Below are 18,001 nucleotides of genomic sequence, written 5' to 3'. Positions count from 1 at the left end.
ACGGTCACCATCACTATCAAATATCCAACCTCTTAACAGATTCAAAGTCTACTCTGAGTGAACAGAATCACAGAAAGGACTGGCCTCCCAGCCAGAGAGGATAAAATCTGAGCTGAGGCCAAAGCCAGGAAACTACTTACCAGTTAAGCTCAGGCCTGACACTAAGGAGTTGCCCTCTCTTCCCCACCGTGGAGAAACTAAGCCTACAGCCTTTTGAAATAATGAAATGAACTTCCCTCTTTTGTGCTATAGCTGCCTGCGGGCATAACTGCCACAAATCATCTTCCATCATTTCTTTATTTGTCATTTATTGACTTTGAAAAGAACATCAATAACCACACACAGGAACTTCCCCTCTGGCAAAAGAAACAGTTCTAGAGAAGTAATTCATGCACACCTCTGGATAGATACCAAAAATAACAGTTAGCAGTGGATGACTGCATGGGAAATCATCTTAGGGGGAGGGCACCCAGTCTTGGCGGGGGGTGGGGGGGCGGATATGCACTCATTTAACGGCTTAAGGACACCTCAGAGGACCCCATCAGTGCATCTCTTCTTAACCCAGGGAGCCTGGAGAAAGGGGAGTCAGGTACATTAGGAGCAGTCCCTGACAGAGGTAGGAACTTCTGGTCTGAAAAGAAAAGAAAAAATGTGTAAAGAATTATATTATTGGGGCGCCTGGATGGCTGCGTCAGTTTACCATCTTACTCTTGATTTCATATCAGGTCATGATCTCAGGGTCCCGGGAAGGAGCCTCAGGTAGGGCTTCCTGCTCAGCACCTCGGAGTCTGCTTGTCCTTCTCCCTCCCCTTTTGCCTCTCTCTCCCTTAGGCTATTCTCTCTCAAATAAAAAAATAAATAAAATCTTAAAAGAATTATATTATCAATCTAGTAGAACACAATGGCGAAATATTATTCCATGACAGTTAAAAAAAAAAAAGAAAATACCTCTCTAAAATAATACCTGACTCTCTTTACGTCTGGAGCAGAAAATGAAGGGATTTGTTTTTGTTGTTGTTGTTAAATGTAAGGAATAGGAAGAATTTTAAGAGTATGTCTGCTTCCCAACTTTAAGATTATACCCAATTAAGAATATTATCCTATTTAAGCTCATGTGTTTTTCTATATGTCATTTATTCTGCATTATCTGTTTCTTTTTTTTTAATTTAGACTGTAAACAAGCCAAATGAAAACTTGGTTTGTCTTTTAAAGCTCCCAGTAATAAAGGAAATGCTGATTTATTTACAAAGCTATAGAATATGGCAGCTGTAATTTCAGAACACAAAATAAAGTGATCAGGTTGGTTTCACATGTAAAAAAAAAAAAAAGTGATTTTCTAAGTTAAAATAGAAAATCACCCTCTGAAACTAGACTGCTTTCAGACATGAGCAGTATCTTTAGAGTTTCTTGGGAATATAAAACTTTATTTTAGAAATAAACTTGGAAGGTTGAAAATAAGGCAGAAATGTTCTTTTTCAAGCATATAAAGGGCTATTCAAAACTGTTCTTGAGGACACGCTCCCTCGAGGGGCAGCAACCTGAGAACCCCAGTTCACACTACCCGTCCTCTCGCTCCATTGCCTAGGCTCGCCTCCTTCCCTGTCCTCCTCATCTTTCCTTGCTTCCCTTTTGTGTGTTTGTCTTCTAAGGACTCTGTCTTTACCTCCATTCTTCAATATCTGCCCTCTCTGAACTTCCCTTCTTTTTCCTTCTCTCTCTGGAAGACTGTTCCCTTCTCTCTAAAATCTCTTAAAATTTTCCTTTTTACACTTACTTTATTTACAGTCAATCTACAAACATTTCCAGAACATTATCTGCTAGGGATAGAGGTTAAATAAGGCTGTCTTTTAAGGATTCCATAGTTTAGCGAGCTCTTGTTTGCTTGTAATTAAGACTAGCGGTACTTGGTAGAATAAATATTCCTCAATAATTAAATATTCCCTAAACATGTAGAGGCCATTTTTTCTCTCTTGATTGCCTATGGCTTTATTCTTTATGTCCAGTTAAACTCAAAGGTCAATTGTATGACTAATGCAGTATTATAGGTGGCTAGTGAATTTCTCTCCTCCTCACTTCCCATAGTGAATGTACAAGCTGTAGATAAAGAATAATAACTTTCTGCTTTGTTGTACCTCTGTTTGACAGTTGCTTCTGAAATAGAAAAGACAGCCAACAAAATTCTTTTCTTTGGCTCTTAGACTATTCTAACAGTGTTGCTTTCATTAGTGCATGTGTCTGTTACCTAATTGGACTGGTGTTTAACAAATTGGTAAGTTGACCTGTTTTCACGTTTTAATACTCAGGCTACTTATTTGGATATTGAACTTGTAGCTACATTTATTTAAATGCTATCTGTTGACCTCACTAAATGCTCCTGGCAGTTTGTTTTGAATCCTTGACTGGCAATTAGTATCTTTAAATTCAGGATATTTGAGTAAACCTTTACTTTCAAAAGGAAATTATCTGCAGAATTTAGTGATTGCTTATTCCTTACACTTATTGGTTTATAAATGTAATTTTCTTAAACTAGTTCAAAAAATTTCTATTATTTGCAGGTATTGAAAGGAATAAAAGAATTTAAGGTTCTTCTACCTATGGAACTGGAACTCTGTAGAATATTTTACATATCTTGTAACATCTCTTTGCCAGGTGAGCATTCATAAACCAGTGCATTGGAGTGAAATAATGAAGGAACATTTTGAGGAAAAACAGTGGAAATGTATATTCATCTGGAATCAGTGAAGAAATCAAGCCCAATACCTCTTGCTCATTACTCCTTTCAAATGCAGAATAGAGTCATTTATAAAAATTATACTGAAGGTTTTCCAGCATATGCACAATGCATTGTGCTGTAGAGGAAGATGGTAGGGAAATAGTGGACAGTCTTTATCATAGTGACTAAGAGGAAGAAAAAGAAGGGACTTTCCAATTATTCTTTTCATATCAAGTCTCTCTAAAAAGCTCAATTAGTTCTAATCTATACTTTCACTTTCATCAACATTGCATATTCTATCTAATTTACAAATGTGGGAACTTTATATTTGTAAAAATTTCCAGCAGGTTTTGTTTTATTAATTCTCATTACTATTACATTATTGTACTAATTTTTAAAATTTTATTCCCAAACTTCCTTCTTGGTATTTGTACCACACAATAAGGGTGGCTGTCACAACAGCAAGATTGCTCTCTAGACTGTCAATTACCATTGGCTTTTTTGAAAAGACATAAAACACTGAAGGAAATGACATGCTGAATTTTTTATTTTTGTTCAAGGAAAGATGGATTCAAATAAATTATTTTGGTTTTGCATATATATGCCCTCGACTCTTTGTCTTATAGAGAAAATTTTTACATAAAATATTGTACAGTTATTTTTTTTATCCTTATTTGCCAGTGTGCAATTAAAGTGTAGATCATAGAGAACTACTAAAATAAGAATCTTCCTCTTGCATGGCTAATTTTTTTTTCAGGCGTGGAATTTTTACTTGATTGAATTGCTGATTCTAGCAAAGGTCTCCCTCCTTGTATATTGCTGTATTTAAAAAATCAGTTAAGAGACCATGGTAGGATTAGAAAGTACCATTTTACAACCTCCAAGTGAAATTACTGATTCAGATCACACTCATCATTAGCTAAGACTGCTGGATAAACGATAACAGATAAAACTAGATGACCAAAGATCAGGTTGCAGAAACTCTGTGAAGGAAAAGTAGTCTGAGACCTAGAGAGAAGCAGTTGTATGAAGTAGCACAAGGCAACTGTGCAGGACACAGGAGGCCCAGGGAGTGGGCACAGAATGGTCATCTGAGTGTTGCAGATCTTGAAGATGATAGATGAATATTTGTGTTTAATGACATTGGCTACAAACATTCTGACCTGACAGTACCACACTTCAAGATTTCATTTTAGCCAAATAAAGGTAGAAACAACCCAAATATTCAACAACAGGTCTTTAAATGACATTACATCCAAATACTCCAACTATTTTTTTTTTTTTAGGTTTTATTTATTTATTTGAAAGACAGAGATGGGAAGTAGGCAGAGAGGCAGGCAGAGAGAGGTGGGGGAAGCAGGCTCCCTGCCGAACAGAGAGCCTAATGCAGGACTTGATCCAAGGACCCCAGGATCATGACCTGAGCTGAAGGCAGAAGCTTTAACCCACTGAGCCACCCAGGCACCCCCAAACACTCCAACTATTAAAAAAGAAGATACAGGGACACCTGGGTGGCTCAGTGGGTTAAAGCCTCTGCCTTTGGCTCAGGTCACGGTCCCGGGGTCCTGGGATCGAGCCCTACATCAAGCCCTGCATCGGGCTCTCTGTTCAGCAGGGAGCCTGCTTTCCCCCGCCACCGCCCCATCTGCCTGCCTCTCTGCCTACTCATGACCTCTCTCTGTCAAATAAATGAATAAAACCTTTATTTAAAAAAAAAAAGATATACACCTATATTTACTGACTTTAAACTATGTCTCATGACCTATTATTTAATACATAAGAAAGAAACCAAAAGAAGAACATTTCTTTTTCAAACTATTTCAAATGAACCACTGTATTTAAACTGTACTTCCCATCTTTTCACAGAAGCACATGGTTAAAGGAAAGTTTAGACTAATTTAACTCCTTTCTGGTCTTCTTTCTCTACCACCTTCCATATTTTTCTGCTGGAGAAGTCTACCAGTCCTACCACAAACATTTTCTTTTGCATTTGATATAATGCATAAAGGAAAGTTTAGACTAATTTAACTCCTTTCTGGTCTTCTTTCTCTACCACCTTCCATATTTTTCTGCTGGAGAAATCTACCAGTCCTACCACAAACATTTTCTTTTGCATTTGATATAATGATATAAGTTTATATAAACTTGGTGTATACATATACATGTATATATACATATATATGTAATAGATTATATAATCTAATTAGATCATCTATAGATTATATATATAATCAGAAAAGGAATTATTGTCCATTACTACTAAATATATAATATATATACATACATATATACTTGGAAATGCATACAGCTGACCAAAAGATAATTAAAACACCTTTAGAGAGTAGATCTTAAACATTATCACAACAGCAAAAAAGAAAATTGCAGTCATGGGATGTGTTGTGTTCACTAACCTTATTGTGGTAAATTATTTCCCAATATGTACATGTACCAAATAATCACATCTTAAGCTTACACAATGTTATACATCAATTATATCTCAGTAAGGCTAGAAAAACAATATAAAATCACTTGTATTCTCGCCTCTCGGAAATAACCTGTTAACATTTTCCTAGATTAGTTATGCATTTATTCTTTCATATACCTTCTAGTTCCAGAAAGAATTTATGGGAGCTCATATAAATGCATAACGTAACAAGATAAAATATACCCCCAAAATGAAGTTGATAAAGAAAACAGGATGAAGGAACAATGAGAGTTTACAAAGGCACATTGAAAGCAGAAATGAGGCTAATAACCAGTATGATGAATTCCCCTTCATCTCCAAGTATTGTTTTATTACACCAGGATCACACAGCATATACAGGTGGATGTCTAAGGAGGGACTTCTAAACCAAATGCAATTTGTAACTGTCAGTCCAAAAAAGGTTGCAATCCCCTCACAGGGTTGGAAAAGAGCAGGTCAGCTTTCCCAGCCACTACTCACGGAAGTTCCATCTGCCCCTCCCCTCCTTCCTCAGTCCTGAATTCCCTCCCTCCCTAAGGTCCTTGCATCTCTGGGAGACCAGATTAACTCCCATGAGCTCCAGCTGTGTCTCTGTGTTCCCCTTCCAAGACCCAACCCTGGAACTCTTTCAATCATGGACCATCTTACATAGCCTTTTCTTGCATGGGTAACAATACATTCACATGCTTCCCAACCAAAATCTTATAAGAATGATGTGCCAAGACAACTGTTTGTATTCGGTTTTGGTTTGGCTGATTTTGTGTATCCCTCCAGAGTTCCTTACCACAAACCAAAGGAAATACAAACATATATTTTTATTTTCTCAAACTCACTTTTCAGTCACTTGTAATTCCTCTCATTTTTGTATTGTTCTCTCACACACAAATATACAGACTCTCTTAGAGCATGGTTCCACTCAAAGCAACAAGGAATTGCTGAAGGGAGCAATGTGAAAGCTGTCAATGGGGTGTCACACCAGGTGACTCACTGCTTTTTTAGTATATGGTGATGAAAATCTCATAAATTAATCAAGGTTTCCAAGGGAAGCGATGGACCAAATCCAGATGTTTACCTAATTAACAAATTAATCTTTAAAAACCAGCCTGAAGTTCTTTCCTTATTACTAAACATAGTCTTAGCTAAGCTGTTGTTAAAATTTCTAACTTTCTACTAATTGCTTCTAACTTGGAATAGAATTGTATTCCTAGTGTTCATTAAAGAATATATCCTACTGATAGAGTTTTAAACAAAAATTAATAAAATACTTGTGAATAAAACAGCTTCCCTTGTTTTTCTGACATTTGTGTACTTCCATGTTAATAAGACCATTTCAGTTAAAACAAACTGCATACATATCCTCAAAGATAGTCCATGTGCTCACTCCGTTTTATGAGATCATAGCATCTTACAAAGTTTTGTTAAAATAATAAAATTGGGTGATGACATAGAACATGGAATATGGGTAATACTTTATATATTATAAAGATTTAACTTATTTTTAGAAAGATTTTATTTTCTGTTCCTATACTGCTGTGTACCCTATGAATTTTTATGTCCTTATATATTCCTCTAAAGTTCATGTTTCAGTATACATGAATGTGTATGCTTTAGTTTCATGAGGCAAGAAGAAAGCAAAGTTTTCTTTCTCATAAGCAGATGTGGAAATCATACGTAGCACCTGGATTTAACACTGTTATTCTCCTTCCTTCTCATCTTCGAGGTAGTGTTTATTGGTATTACCATGTTAGCCTTGTGGTTTATCAACATTTTCATACCATTAACGACTTTGATCTTCACAAGAACCTTGGGGCTAGAGAAGCATGCCCATTTTATAGACAAATAGAGACTCAGAAAGTGAAAAGACTCCGAAAATCATCAAACCAACGAGTGACAGAGCTGATCTCCAAACTGCACTTCTGGCTCCAAGGCCAAGGTCTATTCCAATGTACCAATTGATTTCTCTGGACAAGGCACGCTGGAGTGGAGTTCACACCAATTTTTCTTCTGTCAGCCCTACTTTTAGGAGCTTCATTAATTTCAAATACCACTGGGCCTCCAGCAAACAGGTTATTTGTTTTTTGTGCCTGAGAACCTTCTCACTTAATATCCTCCTAGGGAACATGACAGCTCAATTGCTTGTCATACAATAGGGCAGGAACTGGCAGATTGCTTCTTCCCTGCAGCAGAATTCCACCTTGAGTTAATGAGAGAAGGTTTCTGAAGCTTCAGAGTAGTCCCTTCAATTCTACATAAAGCAGTTGTCCCAGGAGGTGGGGACTTCAGAGACCCCCATGATAGCATGCTTTTCTGAGTGTCCCATATGGCGTCCATCCCAGCATAAGCACTTTAGAACACAGACAATAATGTTTTTTGAACTTTACTGAATTAGATTACCTGTCCTCTGTATATTTAATGAAGACTCCATTTATAGGAGGCAAATAAATTACTGTGTTTCCAATAACCAAGTTCCTCTGAGACGGATTCTCAGGGCACTTGAGAACTTTGGGAGCTATTTTTCCTGAAGTTCACTGAGATCCTATCAAAATATTTTGTTTAATAAAAAAAAGTTATCAGGGTCTGACTGTAACTACAAAATTTTATTCTTATTATAAAATAATTAGTTTATGGCTCACAGATCACTTGTCAGGACTAGTGTAGGATTCCAAATAGAAATGCCTGATAAACAGTTGCATATCCAACATGAGAACTTTGAGGACAGGCCTGGGTTTAAGAAATAAAATTTGAATCATTTTTATATACTTACAATGCCTTTGGCAGCAAATAACAGAAAACTCTAACTAAAACTGACTTAGAATAATTTATTATCCCAAATGACGGGAAGTTCAAATGCAAGGTAGACTCCAGGATTGGTTCATTTAATGACTCAACTCATCAAGAACCCAAGTTCTCTTCCATTTCTCCACTCTGCTCTCATGGTTACAGATGGCTACAGCAGTTGCAGAAATTATATCTAGACATCACAAAATCCAGAACATGGGGAAAAAAACACCTTTTCCTAGGTCGTTTTCTTATGCATAAAGAAACTTTTCCCAGCAGCTTCCACCAGAATTCCAGTAGTTTTTCCTTGGCTATGTGAAATGACCTCTCCTAAAGGAATTACTGGCAAGAGGTACGAGATTAGATTGGTACAGTATGCAGAATTTAACCCCCTGGAGATGGAGTCAACACTCCCAGAAGAACATGGCTGGGTGGAGGAAGAGTAGACATCCAAATAAAATTGAAGTTTTTTATGGAAATGAAAAAATGGAAATGGATGCAAGAGGATGAGATCAAGAGCAAACAAGGAGGGAAACACCCTTGGAAAGACCAACTTTAGGAAATTAAAGAGAAGCCAAGGAAGGTTAAGCAAAAGAACTTGGGAAGAAACTTTTTTTTACTTGAGACATTTCTGGTTTTTTGAGAAAGGCTTGTATTGCTATATACTTTCCTCTCAGGACCGCCTTTGCTGTGTCCCAAAGATTTTGAACAATTGTGTTTTCATTTTCTTTTGTTTCCATGAATTTTTAAAATTCTTCTTTAATTCTTTAATTTCCTGGTTGATCCACTCATTGTTTAGGAGGATGCTCTTTAGCCTTCATGTATTTGAGTTCTTTTCAACTTTCCTCTTGTGATCAAGTTCTAGTTTCAATGAATTGTGCTCTGAAAATATGCAGATTGAGACCTGATTTGTGACCCAGGATCTTTTGTGATTTGTGAACTATTCTGGAGAATGCTCCATGTGCATTAGAGAAGAATGTGTATTCTGTTGTTTTGGGATGGAATGTTCTAAATATATCTGTGATGTCCATCTGGTCCAATGTGTCATTTAAGGCCTTTATTTCCTTGTTGATCTTTTGCTTAGATGATCTGTCCATTTCTGTGAGGGGGTGTTAAAGTCCCCTACTATTATTGTATTATTGTTGATGTGTTTCTTTGATTCTGTTATTAATTGGTTTGTATAATTGGCTGCTCCCATGTTAGGAGCATAGACATTTAAAATTGTTAGGTCTTCTTGTTGTACAGACCCTTAAATATGATATAGTTTCCTTCCTCATCTCTCATTATAGTCTTTGGTTTAAAATCTAATTTATCTGATATAAGGACTGCCACCCCCACTTTCTTTTGATGTCCATCAGCACGGTAAATTGTTTTCCACCCCCTCAACTTTAAATCTGGAGGTGTCTTTGGGTCTAAAATGAGTTTCTCGTAGACAGCATATCATTGGTTCTTGTTTTTTTTGTTTTGTTTTGTTTTGTTTTTAATCCATTCTGATACCCTGTGTCTTTTGATTGAGGCATTTAGCCCATTTACATTCAGGATAGCTATTGAAAGATATGAATTTAGTATTAGTATTGGTATTACAGCCATTGTACTGCCTGTAAGGTGACTGTTACTGTATATTGTCTCTATTCCTGTCTGGTCTGTTACTTTTAGGCTCTCTCTTTGCTTAGAGGACCCCTTTCAATATTTCCTGTAGGGCTGGTTTGGTGTTTGCAAATTCTTTTAGTTTTTGTTTGTCCTGGAAGCTTTCTATCTCTCCTTCTATTTTCAACGACAGCCTAGCTGGATATAGTATTCTTTTTTTTTCAGATTTTTATTTATTTATTTGACAGACAGAGATCACAAGTAGGCAGAGAGGCAGGCAGAGAGAGAGAGGAGGAAGCAGGCTCCCCGCTTGAGCAGAGAGCCCCATGCGGGGCTCGATCCCAGGACTCTGAGATCATGACCCGAGCTGAAGGCAGAGGCTTTAACCCACTGAGCCACCCAGGTGCCCCTGGATATAGTATTCTTAACTGTATATTTTTCTTGTTTAGTGCTCTGAATATATCATGCCAGTCCTTTCTGGCCTGCCAGGTCTCTGTGGATAGGTCTGCTGCCCATCTAATATTTCTACTGTTGAATGTTACAGACCTCTTGTCCTGAGCTGCTTTCAGGATTTTCTCTTTGCCACTGAGACTTGTAAGTTATACTATTAGATGACAGGGTATGGACCTATTTTTATTGATTTTGATTGGGGTTCTGAGTGCCTTCTAGATTTTGATGCTTGTTCCCTTTGCCAAATTAGGGAATTTCTCTGTAATATGCTCCAATATACCTTCTGCCTCTCTCTCTTTCTTCTTCTGGGGTCCCAATTATTCTAATATTTTTTCATCTTATGGTATCACTTATCTCTCGAATTCTCTCCTCGTGGTCCAATAGTTGTTTGTCTCTCTTTTGCTCAACTTCTTTATACTCCATCATTTGGTCTTCTATACCATTAATTCTCTCTTCTGCCTCATTTATCCTAGCAGTAAGAGCCTCCATTTTTTATTGCACCTCATTAATATCTTTTAAAATTTCAACTAGGTTTGATTTTAGTCTTTTATTTCTCCAGAAAGGGATTCTCTGATATCTTCCATGCTTTTTTTCGAGCCCAGCTAGCACCTTGATAATCATCATTCTGAACTCTAGCTCTGACATATTACTAATGTCCATATTGATTAGGTCCCTAGCCATTGGTACTGCCTCTTGTTCTTTTTTGTGTGTGGTGAGTTTTCCACCTTTTCATTTATCCAGATGAGAATAGACAAATGAGAGAACAAAATACTAAATGGGTAGCAATGACCCCAGAATATATACACTAACCAAATCAGAAGAGACCAAAACCAGGGGGAGAAGAAGAGGGGGGGAAAAGGGGGGATATATATATATATGTATATATACATATATATATATATATTAGACTGGTGAATAGAACTGGGCTATATATATATATATATATGTGTGTGTGTGTGTGTGTATATATATATATTAGACTGATGAATAGAACTGGGCTACACGCTTCATTTTGGGTGTATTTTGGTCTTTTGGAAAAAAACTACTAGTATTTTAAAGAAAAAAATATATATATGGGTAAACATGATGAAGGGATGGAATATGATTGTAAAGATGAAAGTTTAAAAAGATTCTAAAAAAGGAATTCATAAGAAGTTGGTGGAAAAAAAGAGAAAAAAAGAGGAAAGAATGTAATCAGGCTGGAGACTAGAATAAACCCATGCACTGGATTTAGGGTATATTTTGATCTATTAGAAGAAATTGTATTCCAAAATTTTAAAGAAAAAAAAAACCCTATATGTATACAAAAAATAAATACAATGAAGGGATAAAATATGAATATAACAATGAGAACTTTTTAAAGATTATTTATTTATTTATTTGACAGATAGAGATCACAAGTAGGCAGAGAGACAGAGGGAGAGGGGGAAGCAGGCTCCCCACCAAGCAGAGAGCCCAATGTGGAGCTCAACCCCAGGACCCTGAGACCATGACCTAAACCAAAGACAGAGGCTTAACCCACTGAGCCACCCAGGTGCCACTATAAGAATGAAAATTTTTAAAAAGATTTTTAAAAAGGTATTGATAAGAAAAAATAGTTATGTTAAAATAGGTTAGAGGAAATTTTTTAAAAATAGAATAAGAAAAAAAATTTAAAGATTTAATTTTGGAAGACTAAAGAATCATGGGGAAAAAGCCATGAATTTTTTTTTTTTTAAGATTTTAGTTATTATTTGACAGAGAGAGGCACAATGAGAGAGGGAACACAAGCAGGGGGAGTTGGGGGAGGGAGAAGCATGCTTCCCGCTGAGTGTGGAGACCAATGTGGTGCTCGGTCCCAGGACCCTGGGATCATGACCTAAGCCGAAGGCAGATACTTAACAACTGAGCCACTCAGGTGCCCCAAAAAGCCATGAAGTCTATGTGTTGCTTTCCCCTAGCTCTGGAGTTCTGCAGTTCTTATTGATATGTGAACTTGGTCTTGGCTGGATGTCCTTGCTGATCTTCTGGGGGAGGGGCCTGTTGTGGTCATTCTCCAATGTCTTTGCCCAAGGTGGAATTGCACCACCCTTGCCAGGGGCCAAGATAAGTAATCTGCTCGGGTTTGCTCTCAGGAGCTTTTGTTACCTGAATGCTTTCCATAGAGCATTAGAGAATGGGAATGAAAATGGCAGCCTCCCAGTCTCTGGCCCCGTAGGAGCCGAGAGTTCAGGGCCCCACTCCTCAGTGCACCCTTAGAGAAAATTAGTCAATCCCTCCTGTCTCCCTGGTCTCCAGCCACACTCGGAGCTCACCCAGCCTGTGACTGAGCATTTCTATCTCTGGCGCACAGCCCCGATTGGAGTCTCCAAACCCAGAAGGTTCCTGCAGCACACTCCCATGCCACTCCTCCCAGAGGAGGAAAGAGGGGGTCTTTCTGGATCTGCCACTTGTGGGGACCCTGCTCGAAGAACAGTGGCCCAACTTTGCTTTGGATCACGGTTTAAGGTAATTCTGAGCTGAGAGCCCACTTTTCGGCTCCATCTCTGCAGGCAGTTTCCCTGCTCTGATACCGGGGAGGTCTGCCACACTCAGAAACCCCTGGTCTTTTTGTGACCCTGTGGGTCCTGAGACCACACTGTCTCTGCGAGGGCTTCAACCCCACTTAGCCCTGGAGCAAAGTCCCTCAGTGTAGCAGACTTCTAAAAGTTCTGATTTTGTGCTTGACTGCTCCCTCACTTGCCAGGAGCCCCCCCACCCCATCTGTCTTCCTATATATCACCTCAGATTCACTTTTCTGCACATCTCACCTTCCAGAAAGTGGTTGATTTTCTGTTCCTAGAATTGCTGTTCTTCTTCTCTTCTATCTCTTGTTGAGTTTGTAGGTGTTCAAAATGGTTTGATAACGATCTAACTGAACTCCTGGGACCTGATATTTCAGTCTCCTACTCCTCAGTCATCTTGCTTCCCACCCTGGCCTCCTCCTTGCAAAGTCACCTTTCTGGCTGTATTCCTGACTAAAAGTAACACTTTCCAGTGAGCCTCCTACCTTTCCACCATCTTGCTCCAGGAAGAAAGTTTCTGAAAAAAGATTTTATTTATTTGAGAGAGAGAGAGAGAGGGCATAAGCCAAGGGAGCAGGGGCAGAGGGAGAGAAGCAAACTCCCTCCTGAGCAGGGAGCCTGATAAAGGGCTCAATTCCAGGACTCTGGGATTATGATTTAAGATTTTATTTATTTATTTGACAGAGATCACAAGTAGGCAGAGAAGCAGACAGAGAGAGGAGGAAGCAGACTCCCTGCTGAGCAGAGAGCCTGATGTAGGGCTTGATCCCAGGACCCTGGGATCATGATCTGAGCTGAAGGCAGAGGCTTTAACCCACTGAGCCATCCAGGCACCCCTGGGATTATGATTTAAACTGAAGGCAGACACTTAACTGGCTGAGCCACCCAGGTGCCTTCGAAAGAAACATTAAGGTTAATCTGGGCACACTTTAAAAAGACAGTGAGAGAAAGAAATTAGACACAAATTTTATCATTGTGTATCCATAAATGTCTAAGAAAGAGGATGATCCTATGTATTTTTGTCCCTAGTGTCTCAATTCTATTTTAGTGAAATTTTATTAGTCTAATTAACATATAACTTAATATTTTTTTAATTTAATTTTTTAACTTTATGATTTTTCATTTTAAGAAATTTAGCAACTGGGAGTTCTGATTCGTAGCTTCAGGCCCTCAGTAGTAGAGACTAACCTGCCAAATAATCATAATTGGATGTTGATAGACAAAGATAGTCACTTAAAACTGCATTGTTTTAAGCTGTCTACTCTCAAAAATCTCTCAATAAATGTCCCATGATAAGATATATAATGACTGTACATGGAAAACCTCCATGATATATTCCTTGTCCTTCTAGAAAATTACTGTTTATTTTTTAAGATTATCAGTGCCAATATTACCTCTGCTGTGCAACCGCCCCAGTAAATACCCAAGACTATTATGTAGGCCCATAGCGCTACCCACAGAACTTGGTTGGAGCCCTTGTCATATGTCTACTTAAGCCTGCAAGACAATGAATGAAATTTATTTTAAATAAATAAATGAAACCTAGAAATGATATCAGCAAAATACTATTGGATATGTCCAGGCAAAACCAAGCACTGTTTTTTTTGTGTGTGTGTGCCTAGTCACAGTTGTCTAATCTCTAATGTGATAGGGTAGGACCAAACAAGCTCTTTAATTTCTTTAAATTCTATAGCCTATGATTTTATTAACTTACTAAAAACATCTATATCTTCTTAATAGACAGATACTATCAGATCCAATTTTTTTTTAAGATTTTATTTATTTGATAGAGATCACAAGTAGGCAGAGAGGCAGGTAGAGAGAGAGAGGAAGGGAAGCAGGCTCCCCACTGAGTGGAGAGACCAATGCAGGGCTCAATCCCAGGACCATAAGATCATGACCTGAGCCGAAGGCAAAGGCTTTAATCCACTGAGCCACCCAGGCACCCCCAGATCCAAATCTTAACCAAACTGCTGCCTTTGCTTAAATAACTGAAGCAGGAACTAGACAAAAGGTTTGTTTTCACATTTGAGAACTCAGCATGTCACCTCAGTTGTACCTTTATCATTTTTATGCTCACTACTTAGTGGAGGCACTGATAAGTAATCATACACACTATAGTGTTGCCAAAAATTTACTATGTCATTAAAATGTTCAAATATTTTTAGAATATTTTTGGATTTTTTTCCTTTTTAGATTATCTGCTTAAAGGAAGAGAACAAGAAACCAGCCTAAGCACTTGTCAAGTATGTGACCAAGTAAATCCTGACCAGAGTTTGGGTACTCTGTGGCTATTAAAAGGCAAGAGATAAATCTATATGTAATGCATGGGGGAAAGTCCTGTACATATTATTAGCTGAAAAACAATATTTCACTGGTTAGTTTTATGCTATGGTTCTTCATGTGAATAAAAAATTTTATTTCTTTATGTGAAGAGAATACTCAGTAGGAAATATACTAAACTATGAATGGTTAGTAACCATTGGAAAGAAGAAAAGAGTAGTGGATGGAGAGGCTTACATTTTTTTCTTTTTTATTTTACATAAATTTGTACTGCTTTATATATATGTTTACAATAACAAAAATAAAAACACATAAGGAGAATCTAACACTCTAAATCATTTATTTGACTGGAATTCCGTTTCTTCAACGTTGTTATGTCCTTTTCATTTACCTTCCTTTCTTTTTCTCCATTTTCTTTGTCCCTTTCCTCCTGGTTTCCTTTTTTTTTTTTTTCCCTGATTTCATTTCTCCTTGTTTTCATTCCTGCCTTTAATTCTTTTCTCCCTGCTCCCAAACTGGATCCCATAAAGGTAGAAATCAGAAAGTGTGAATAGGGGATATTTGTGTCATCTGCTGCCTCTGGGCATGGAAGGCTCCCCAAATGGAGGATTCTGAATTAACTATGCCATTCTGGCCACCTGAGAGGAACTGTGCTCAAGACAGAAGGACATCAAGATTCAGAGCACAGCAATAAGATATATAAAACAAAATTTCATTGCTGAAATTTTCTTTCTTCATCAGAATATATAGATATTTGGCTTTAATGGCCTGGCCATTTCTCCTACTGGACTCTAGAAGAAGGAAGAAGGGTGAAACCTGAAGTAAAGAAGCTTCTGTCACCAAGAGAGGATGGGCTGTTGACTACCAAGGCAACTGCAAGGTTAGTCAGAGGGCTAGTGAATATAAAATATTCACTATATAAATATAGATATAATATATAGAGATATAAATATATGTATTTATATATAGATATAATATAAATATAGATATAAATACAGATATAAAAGAACTGGGGTCTTGCTTCTTATGGCTAAAAGTTTATGCCATTGAAGTGAATTGAACTAAACTGATTTGAAATTGAATTGAAACACTGAATTGGGATCCACAAGATTAACCTGAGGAAGAGGTCTTTCATAGATTCACTTAATTAATTTATTGTTGCAATAGCTGCCAACTTCTGCTAGCTACTTAAAATATATTTTCCCCCAAAATTCAAAACAAAACCACCATGAGATATCACCTCACACCTGTCAGAAAGGCTAGTATCAGAAGATGAGAAATAACAAGTGTTGGAGATTATGTGAAACAAAAGAAACCCTCATGCCCATTGGTATGAGTGTAAATTGGTGTAGCCACTGTGGAAATCAGTAGGAGATTCCTTAAAAATTAAAAATAGAAATGCCATACTATCCAGTAATTCCACTACTGGATATTTACCCAAAGAAAATTAAAACACTAATTCAAAAAGATATATGCACTCCTATGTTTATTGCAGCATTATTTATAATAGCAAAGATATGGAAGCAACCCATAGATGAATGGATCAAGTGGGCATCCATGGATGAATGGATAAAGAAGACATGGGGCATGTGTGTGTCTGTGTGTGTACATATATTTACATTTGCATTTTACTCAGTGAAAAAAGAATGAGATCTTGCCATTTGCAACAAAATGGATGGACCTACAGGGTACTGGCTAAGTGAAATAACTCAAAGAGGAATACCATATGATTTCACTTATATGTGGAATCTAAAAACCAAAACAAATGACCAAGTGGAAACTTTTTGGGAAGAAAATGAGCAAGAAGTGAAGGGGAGTAGGAGGTACTTCCAGTTATGGAATGAATAAGACATGAGAATGAAAAGCACAGTGTGAAGAATGTAGTAAGTGATACTGCAAAAGGATTGTATGGTGACAGAAGGTAGCTACACTTGCAGTGAGCATAGCATAACCTACAGAGTTGTTAGATCACTATGTCGTATACCTGAAAGAAACTAATATAACACTGTGTGTCAACTATATTTTGATTTTTAAAAGATATATATATATCCCTTAATCATCATGATCATCCCTTATTCAGAATAACTCCCTTAATCATCAGAATAACATTATCCCTACTTTATAGATGAACAAACTGAGTTTCAGGGAAGTTAGGTCATCCATCCAATGGCATTAACTGGTGAGTAAATGTCTGTGTCTCTTTCAGCCAATCCAGCAAAGACTGTTCTGTGAAATTGTGTGAGAGGCTTCATGAAGCCATGTGTCTATTTGAAATGTCCCCAAGTAAGACCCCTAAACATTCTGGAATTAAACAGTTGTGGAACTGTTTAATCAACTGTTAAATTTGTTCAGTGCTCAGGTGTTTTTCACTTTTCAGAAGGAAATGAGAAAAAGTGGAAATCTTTTAAGCAGAATCAACAAACTATAATCAAAAAGTATATCTCTCTTGCTATGTATATAATGCATATACATATATGCATATAATTATGTTTTTTTAATATATATACATCTATATACATATTTATGTGTATTCAGGCAATGTTTCCATTACAGTGAGGCAGACCTGTTAACTACCCTATCTGCAGACAGGAAAATATAAGGCAGTGTTCTTGAAAGTTCTAGAATTGGGTACCCAGAATTTTAATTTATATCTCTAATACCAAGCTGCTCCCAGAATGTTGTCAGTAAGATCTTTATTTATATAGAAACAAGAAGACCCAGCTGAAGGATGTGTGTGTATTTAATGTGACTCTGGATGATCTCTGAAGCAGTGGGTACTTGTTTAAACTAGTGTAAAGCAGTTTTAATGGGTAGACTCAATACCTATGTTCTTTGAATCTAAAGGAGTTTTATTGTAAGTGGCAAGGTAATAAGGGTTAAGATTTTGTGATACACAAATGCTTCCTATTGCTTCTCTTCTCTTCCTATCTTCCAACCATAAATTGGGTATGGTAAAACCATTTTCTACTGTCATCACTGAAGGAAGTTACAGAGGGAAAGCCAACTATCAGATTTTCATTTAAAAAATTTTTTTAATTATTATTATTTTTTTATTTGACAGACGGAGATCACAAGCAGACAGATAGGCAGCAGAGAGAGAGGGAAGCAGGCTCCCGGCTGAGCAGAGAGCCCGATGTGGGACTCGATCCCAGGACCCTGGGATCATGACCTGAGCCGGAGGCA

The 18,001-nt window shown here is 37.4% G+C and overlaps 1 protein-coding gene across 6 annotated transcripts in view; it reads left to right on the top strand.

The window, feature by feature from the left end:
* Positions 1-14,925, top strand: part of HEPACAM2 (HEPACAM family member 2) — a 68,110-nt gene extending 53,185 nt beyond the window's left edge. For 2 of the 6 annotated variants that reach the window (XM_059171131.1, XM_059171123.1), the window contains exon 10: positions 14,732-14,921. In XM_059171131.1, coding sequence (XP_059027114.1) covers positions 14,732-14,744 — 13 coding nt within the window. In that variant the 3' untranslated portion in view covers positions 14,745-14,921. The other 4 variants (XM_059171124.1, XM_059171127.1, XM_059171126.1 and 1 more) reach the window with 4 other exon arrangements.
* Positions 14,926-18,001: the final 3,076 nt, after the last annotated feature.

This window comes from Mustela lutreola, chromosome 4, assembly GCF_030435805.1.
Source record: "Mustela lutreola isolate mMusLut2 chromosome 4, mMusLut2.pri, whole genome shotgun sequence".
Classification (NCBI taxonomy): domain Eukaryota; kingdom Metazoa; phylum Chordata; class Mammalia; order Carnivora; family Mustelidae; genus Mustela; species Mustela lutreola.
Note: the sequence above shows the minus strand (reverse complement) of the source record. Positions and strands in the feature narration are given on the sequence as shown.